The following is an 8,529-nucleotide window of genomic DNA, read 5'->3' on the forward strand; positions in this document are numbered from 1 at the left end:
CAGATAAGGGTTGCTTCCTGATTTATTAGCAATTCTTGGTTTCACACGTGGAGGCCTTAGAAGTGGCGTGCTGGAAGAAATCTGGGAAGTCAGGCCTGCGACTCCCTCCGCCTGGAGGAAGCGTCCCTCTCGGGCCTTATAAGAGAAGTCAAAGCCTCAGATGGCAAAAATATGAATTCACTTGGCTATTTGCAGCTTTTGGGAGTGACCTAAAGATTACTATAGGCTTGACTTCATCTAACTGACACTACAGGTGTTTGAATTGAATGAGAGCCAGAGGTGGGCTTGTACTGGAATCTGCCGGCATTAGATATCTGGGTATCTTTCTCTTTCTCTTCCCTGACTGAGCCCCTTCCTTCCTCTCCCCCTCTTCCCCCTCTCCATCCCCCCCATCTTACCTCCTTTCCTTCCCCACAGCACCTACATATATGTATATATGTTTGTACATATTTATTACTCTATTTATTTTACTTGTACATATCTATTCTATTTATTTTATTTTGTTAGTATGTTTGGTTTTGTTCTCTGTCTCCCCCTTTTAGACTGTGAACCCACTGTTGGGTAGGGACTGTCTCTATATGTTGCCACCTTGTACTTCCCAAGCGCTTAGTACAGTGCTCTGCACACAGTAAGAGCTCAATAAATACGATTGATTGATTGATTGGTTGGGTGTTAGGTCCCTGGCATGGAAGCCCAGGATCTTTATGCTTTGGGTTCTTACTGAGCCCCAGGAGCAAAGGGGTTTAATAGAAAATGATCGGGGGCAACCTTATTTTTCTTTAATGGTACTTGTTAAGCACTTCTTCTGTGCCAAGCACTGCACTAAATGCTGGGGTAATAATAATAATTATGGTACTTGTTAAGCACTTGCTATGTGCCAGGCACTGTACTAAGCACTGGGGTGGATACAAGCAAATCGGGTTGGACACAGTCCCTGACCTCCATAGGGCTCACAGTCTCAATCCCCATTTTACAGATGAGGTAACTGAGGCACAGAGAATTGAAGTGACTTGCCCAAGGCCACACAGCAGACAAGTGGCACAGCCAGGATTAGAACCCATGACCTTCTAACTCCCAGGCCCATGCTCTATCCAATACACCACGCTGCAAGATAAATACAACTGTGGTATTTGCTAAGCACTTACTGTGTGGCAAGTGCTGTACTAAGCTCTGGGGTAAATATAAGATATTTAGGTTGGACACAGTCCTTGTCCCACATGGGACTCCCAATCTAAATAGAAGGATTTAATTCCCATTTTACAGATGAGAAAACTGAGGCCCAGAGAAGTTAAGTGACTTGCCCAAGATCACAGTAGACAAGTGGCAGAGCTGGGATTAGAACCCAAGACCTCTGCCCTTTCTAATAGGCCACACCGCTAATGAGGTTAGACTCAGTCATTCATTCATTCAATCGTATTTATTGAGCGCTCACTGTGTGCAGAGGACTGTACTAGAGAAGCAGCAGCATGGCTCAGTGGAAAGAGCAAGGGCTTTGGAGTCAGAGGTCATGGGTTCAAATCCCAGCTCTGCCAATTGTCAGCTGTGTGCCTTTGGGCAACTCACTTAACTTCTCTGGGCCTCAGTTACCTCATCTGTAAAATGGCGATTAAGACTGTGAGCCCCCCGTGGGACAACCTCATCACCTTGTAAACTCCCCAGTGCTTAGAACTGTGCTTTGCACATAGTAAGTACTTAATAAATGCCATCATTATTATTATTATTGGGAAGTACATCCCTGTCCTACGTGGGCCTCATGGTCCAAGGAGGAAGGAGTAGGATTCAATCCCTATTTTACAGATGAGGCAACTGAGGCACAGGGAAGTGAAGTGACTTGCCTTGTCAGCCGTCGTCGCCCTTTTATAAAAATTCGGGGCCCCGGAACCCCGCGAGAAGAACCGAAAACGCAGGGTGCATTTCTTTCTGTGTCCCCCTTTTGTCGCCAGGTTTACCAAGCTGACACGAAGCACTTCCTCTGCAAGGATAAATATTACGGCCGAAAGCTCTCCGTCGACGGGTTCAGACAGGCCCTCTACCAGTTCCTGCACAACGGCACCTGCCTCCAGACGGCCTTCCTGAAACCCATCCTCTCACAACTGGAGGAGCTCCTCTCCGTCATCAAGACCCAGAGCTCTTACCGGTTCTACTCCAGTTCCCTCCTCATCATCTACGAAGGGCAGGATCCCCCCGAGAGGACCCCCCGGAGCTGTTTGCCGAAGACCAACTGCCCCCCGCCCCGTGCCCCCGGCCAAGTAGACGTGCGCATGATAGACTTCGCTCACACGACCTTCAAGGGCTCCCAGTGCAACAAAACCGCCGACGACGGACCCGACCCCGGCTACATCTTCGGCCTGGAAAACCTGATCCAGATTCTAAGGGATATCGCGGAAGGCAAATGACCGGGATGAAGAACTGGAACTCTGCTCGGGCGTCAACTCCGCCGAGGGACCTACATTAGGCTGCGCAACCCCTGTTAGCTTGGGAATCACCACACTGGCCCTGGAGGGAGGATTTCAAAGAGAGGGCGAGTAGCAGCAAAGGGCAGGACGGGATAAGTGCCCCTGAAAAAGCCCAACGGATGCCAAACTGAGCTGCCGGGGCAGAGTTTAAATGGGATGAGCTCCTAGGTCTCGAGTGGCCAGGGCAGTCGTGCCCGGACCACCCCAGACCCAAACCAAAGGGGCCCATTTCCAAATGTCAACACTCTTCAACTTCAGCGTGAGTCCACCACCATTCTGAACCTTGAGTCCTGAGCGGGAGTGGGCTGATTCTGTCTGACACGGACGGCATGCAGATTCACGCCTTGATCCGGGCAGGGCGGAGACAGGGACATTTTGACGTCCGGCTAGACCTTATGTCTTTTTCTTTTCCTTTTCTGTTTCTTTTTTTCTTTCGGAGAGAGGAATGCTGGTGAAATGTTTACAAGACTGGTGGACACAGGTCACTGAAGCACCAACAGTTCTAACGAATTCCTTTCTGGGCCGGGCAGAAACCGTTTAAGGAATCTTTGACTCAAGACCAGAACTAGGCAAGCAAATTAGGCGAAGAAATTTGTTAATAAAACTGCCCAGGTAACTCTTTCCTTGCTCTATACGCCTTATTACCCTTTCTGATTGACCATCCGGCTAGATGCGAGTGGTTCCAATTCGCGGGTGAATAGAACAGCGAGAATTAGTTAACCACCCAGGGCAAAGAACAATTTAAGCTGGGCAAGGGATCAAGAAAGTGGATTTCACACATTATATTACCAGGTTCTGGCATGATTCAACTCCCCTACCACCTTCCCTTCCATAAATTGGGATGCTCTTTCAGCCTATTTTTTTTTAATGGTTTTTGTTAAGCCACTTACTGTGTGTGTCAAACACTGTCCTAAGCGCTGGGGTAGATACATGTTAATTAGATCAGACCCTGTCCCTGTCAGGCACGGCACTCACAGTCATAAGCAAGGAGGAGAACAGGTATTGAATCTCCACTTTACAGTTGAGGAAACTGAGATACGGAGAAGTTAAATGACTTGCCCAAGGTCACGCAAAAGCAATTGGCAGAGCTGAGATTAGAACCCAGGTCCTCTGGCACTAAGACTTGTGTTCTTTCCACTAGATCACACTGCTTCCATTCATTCACAGAAAAAGCACGGGCTTGGGAGTCAGAGGATATGGGTTCAAATTCCGGCTCCACTGTCAGCTGTATGACTTTGGGCAAGTCACTTAACTTCTCTGTGCCTCAGTTCCCTCATCTGTAAAATGGGGATTAAGACTGTAAGCCCCACTTGGGACAACCTGATCACCTTGTATCCTCCCCACACTTAGAACAGTGCTCTGCACATCGTAAGCACTGAACAAATGCCATTATTATTATTCATTCATTCAATTGTATTTATTGAGGGCTGTGTGCAGAGCGCTTCCCTGGTTCTAGGTTCTTGGGGGACGTTAAGAGAATGATTTTGTGGGTCACTGAGAAAAACGTGGGCACGGGAGGATAAAGATGTGAGCAAGAGGACAAGCGTGAGGAGGTGATTCTTGGCTCTTGCTATCATGGGATCCTAAAGCGGGGTGGGACCTCGGTGACATCTGGACGTGACCTCCGGACCGCCCTCCGGCCTTGCAGGAGCCTAGGTCATCACGGTCCTGCGACAGGCCTGGGAACCAACTGTGGCTCCGAATCAGGGCCCAGGCCTTTCCGTGGGCTTCTGGTCCAAGGGGCTGGGTTTATGTGCTTCCTTCAGGCCTCGACTGGGGGTTTCACTGGGGGTGAGTGGGAGATGAGCAGACCCAAGCTTTGTACCCTTGTGTGACTGCACCAACGGAGTGCCTCAACTCCGGGTGCAAACAACCCACTGCAAGTGGAAGGGCATCCTGGGGCCCTTCTGGCCCGGCTCGTGCCCGCTCCCGGCTCGGGCCCGACGCAGGAGGAGCTGGCAGCGTGGGTCCAGGATTCCTCTTGGGCAAAGCGAGTGGAGTTGGTTTTCCAGGGCGGGCCGGGTTTCCTTGCTGGCTTCCGCTGCAGGAGCTCCTATCCACCACCACCACCACCACCACATAGCTCTGAGCTCCTGGCACCGAGCCAGGCCTAAACCTCACTCAATCATATTTATTGATTCATCCATTTCATTCCATTGTATTGAGCAGCGTGGCTCGGTGGAGAGATCCCAGGCTTTGGAGTCAGAGTTCATGGGTTCAAATCCCGGCTCCGCCAATTGTCAGCTGTGTGACTTTGGGTAAGTCCCTTGACTTCTCTGTGCCTCAGTTACCTCATCTGTAAAATGGGGATTAAGACTGTGAGTCCCACGTGGACAACCTGATCACCTTGTATCCCCCCAGCGCTTAGAACAGTGCTTTGCACATAGTAAGCGCTTAATAAATGCCATTATTATTATTATTATTATTATGTGGGACAATCACCTTGTAATCTCCCCAGCGCTTAGAACAGTGCTTTGCATATAGTAAGCGCTTAATAAATGCCATTATTATTATTATTATTATTGCTACTTGGGAGAGTAGAATACAACAATAAACATACACACTCCCTGCCCACAGTGAGCTTACAGTCTAGAGGGGGAGATGGACATTAATATGAATATAAGGAAGTATGTTTTTATAGAATGTAAACATTAATATAAATAAACCCAACACCGGGGCACATAATAATAACTACGATGGTGTTTGTTAAATGCTTACTATGTGCCAAGCACTGTTCTAAGTGCTGTTTTAAGCATATGTTTGCCCTCCTTTCTTGGGGACAGAGCTGGGAGGAGGGTCCACATATGGACACAGCCTGAAGTCCCTGTTTTAGAGATGGCCCTCCCAAACCTTTTTGGGGGCAGCCATGGTCCCCTAGCCATACCCCCCACCCCCCGAGAGGATTCAGCTCCAGTCACAGAGACTGGGGGATCCCTGTCTTGGGGAAGGGTGGTGGAGGGGCCCGCCTCACTCCCTTGTTACTGACTGGACATAAATTGCTCCTTGCAGAGAGCGGACTCCAGCTGAGGCTTTCAGAGAAGATGATCCTGCCCGGGATTAGATCATTCCGGGATTTCTTTGCTTCCATCCTCTAAACCCCCCAAAATTTTTTTCTAAATCTAACTCTCACAATACCCCCGGGCAGAAAGCTGCAAACCCCCCTTATGACCAAGAGGAGACAATCAAGTCAGCCTGGGTGACTCGGCAACCAAGGGAATGAGAGGATTATTATTATTGTTATTATTATCACAGTTATATTATTACTGTTATATGTCTCCAGCACTGTTCTAAGCCTGGGGTGGTTGCAAATCAATCAAGTGGGAGACGGTCCCTGTCCCAAATGGGGCTTACTGCCTAAGTAGGAGGGAGAACAGGTATTGAATCCCCATTTTACAGTTGAGGAGACTGAGACACAGAGCAGTTAAGTGACTTGCCCAAGGACACGCAGCAAGTAATCGGCAGAGGCAGAATGAGAACCCAGATCCTCTCACTACCGGGCCCGGTCTCTTTCAATTAGGCCATGCTGCTACTTCAGCACCTATCACTGGCTTCTTTATCCTTCCAAGCACATGCCCATCATCCAAAGCTCTGGTCCTCATGCCCATCTATGTACTGGGGGTGAAACCAAGCTTTGGAAAACTGACCAGAGGTTTTCCAAAACGAGTTCTGCAGAGGAAAAGAATGTGTCTGGTATCACCCGGCCAGTGAGAAGTAATAATAATAATAATAATAATAGTGATAGTATTTATTAAGCGCTTACTATGTGCCAAGCACTTTTCTAAGCACTGGGGGGATACAAGGTAATCAGACTGTCCCACGTGGGGCTCATAGTCTTAATCTCCATTTTACAGATGGGGGAACTGAAGCACAGAGAAGTGAAGTGACTTGCCCAAAGTCACACAGCTGACAATTGACAGCGGACAGAGAAGCAGCCTGGCTCAGTGGAAAGAGCACGGGCTTTGGAGTCAGAGGTCAGGGGTTCAAATCCCAGCTCTGCCAATTGTCAGCTGTGTGACTTTGGGCAAGTCACTTCACTTCTCTGTGCCGCAGTTCCCTCATCTGTAAAATGGGGATTAAGACTGTGAGCCCGCTGTGGGACAACCCGATCACCTTGTAACCTCCCCAGAGCTTTGAACAGTGCTTTGCACATAGTAAGCGCTTAATAAATGCCTTTATTATTATTATTATTAATTGGTAGAGCCAGGATTAGAACCCATGACCTCTGACTCCCAAGCCTGTGATCTTTCCACTGAGCCACACTCCAGGGGTGGGAACCCAGTCATCCCCACTGTCCCTCCAGAGGCACATCGGCAATTAAACAGGAGTCTTAAAATCCCGACTGATCTTGTCACCTTTCCGCACTACCAGGTCATCGAGGCTGTCCAGGCCTTTGGGCAGAATTCCTGGCAGCTCCATCGCTCTCTCCAGCTGCACTGAGCTTTTTAATCTGCACGGGAAAGGGCAGGAAGCAGGCTAATAAAACAAAGGGCAGAGCAGAGTACCGCTTGCTCATCGGCAGCTCATCAGAAGAATCTCGGCTTCTGACTTTGGGTGTAAAAATCAACATCCTCTGTGGCCAAAACATGACCCAGAAGACGAAGCAAGGAGAAGGAAGCCATGGGCTCTGGAGGCTAGGGTGGGAAAGGAAGAGACGAGCCAGTGGGACAGATTTGGAGTTGAACGGGAGCCAGGTGGGATGACTTGCAGTCGGATTCTGTCCTGTTTAATACCATATTTTTTATGGTATTAAGCTCTTACAATGTGCCAGGCACTATACTAAGCACTGGAGTAGATGCAAGCTAATCAGGGTGGATACAGTCCACGTCCCACATGGGGCTCACAGTTTTAATCCCCATTTTCCAGATGAGGTAACTGAGGCACGGAGAAGTGAAATGATTTGCCCAAGATCACACAGCAGATGAGTGGCAGAGCCAGGATTAGAACCCAGGTCCTCTAACTCCCAGGCCTGGGCTGTTTCCACTAGGCCTCGCTGCTTCTCATATTTCTCCTCACTTCCCCATTTCCTTCCTGAGCCCCCATGAAATGGACTCAGACCAAACCATCTATGGCTAATCGAGCAACAAAATACCATCGCTGCACGCCCGAGGCAGTTAGAATTTCTTTCGACCTTTCATTTACAGCAACCTTACAAGCAGGTGTCTTTTTGGACTTTCTGATGCCCAGGGTCCAAACCAGGGGAAAGCAAGGAAGAGGGAAAGTTTGTGTGTGTGTGTCCAAATATGTGACTTGAGCTGGGGTATATACAAGATAATCAGGATAAGATAAAGTCCCTGCCCTCCACGGGGCTCTCAGTCTCAGAGGGAGGAAGAACAGGTGTTTCATTCCCATTTTACAGATTAGAAAATGAGCCACAGAGAGGCTCAATCATCATCATCATCAATCGTATTTATTGAGCACTTATTATGTGCAGAGCACTGTACTAAGCGCTTGGGAAGTACAAATTGGCAACACATAGAGCCTTGTCCGTAGTCTTACAGAAGGCCCCGTGGTGGAATTGGCATTAAAACCCAGATCTCCTTTCCACTAAGTCTTGCTGTCCTTTTGCCCGGAGAAACACCTGGAGTGGGATGATTTTTTTTTCACAGGGACAGGCCACACCCCTAGAATAATAATAATAATATTGGTATTTGTTAAGACCTTACTATGTGCCAGGCACTATACTAAACGCTGGGGTGAATACAAGCAAATTGGGTTGGACACAGTCCCTGTCCCACATGGGGCTCACGGTCTCAATCCCCATTTTGCAGATGAGTTAACTGAGGCACAGAGAAGTGAAATGACTTATCCAGTGCTCATAACAAACAAGTGGCAGGGCCGGGATTAGAACCCACGACCTCTGACTCTCGGGCCCGTTCTCTAGCCATTACACCACGCTGCTTCCCCGAAGGAAGCACGCTACCCTTCCCCTTCTCACTGCTGCGAACTCTAATATTCCTTCCCTTCTGGTGTCTGAGCCCCCTGAATGGGATTGAGAGGTTTTCCTGTAGCCTGCCACAAACAACGACAGCTCTCTCCATCACTCCCCGCCCCGACTCCCTGACAGGTTGAGAGT

At 48.8% G+C, this 8,529-nt stretch overlaps 1 protein-coding gene across 8 annotated transcripts in view; it reads left to right on the top strand.

The window, feature by feature from the left end:
• The window catches only part of IP6K3 (inositol hexakisphosphate kinase 3), a 69,261-nt gene extending 62,321 nt beyond the window's left edge, over positions 1 to 6,940 (top strand). For 6 of the 8 annotated variants that reach the window (XM_038749664.1, XM_038749662.1, XM_038749660.1 and 3 more), the window contains 2 exons: positions 1,944 to 3,068; positions 6,825 to 6,940. In XM_038749664.1, the coding sequence (XP_038605592.1) occupies positions 1,944 to 2,396 (453 nt within the window). In that variant the 3' untranslated portion in view covers positions 2,397 to 3,068; positions 6,825 to 6,940. The remainder of the gene's footprint in view (positions 1 to 1,943; positions 3,069 to 6,824) is intronic. The other 2 variants (XM_038749666.1, XM_038749667.1) reach the window with 2 other exon arrangements.
• The last annotated feature ends 1,589 nt before the right edge of the window (positions 6,941 to 8,529 follow it).

This window comes from Tachyglossus aculeatus, chromosome 7 (assembly GCF_015852505.1).
Source record: "Tachyglossus aculeatus isolate mTacAcu1 chromosome 7, mTacAcu1.pri, whole genome shotgun sequence".
Lineage (NCBI taxonomy): Eukaryota > Metazoa > Chordata > Mammalia > Monotremata > Tachyglossidae > Tachyglossus > Tachyglossus aculeatus.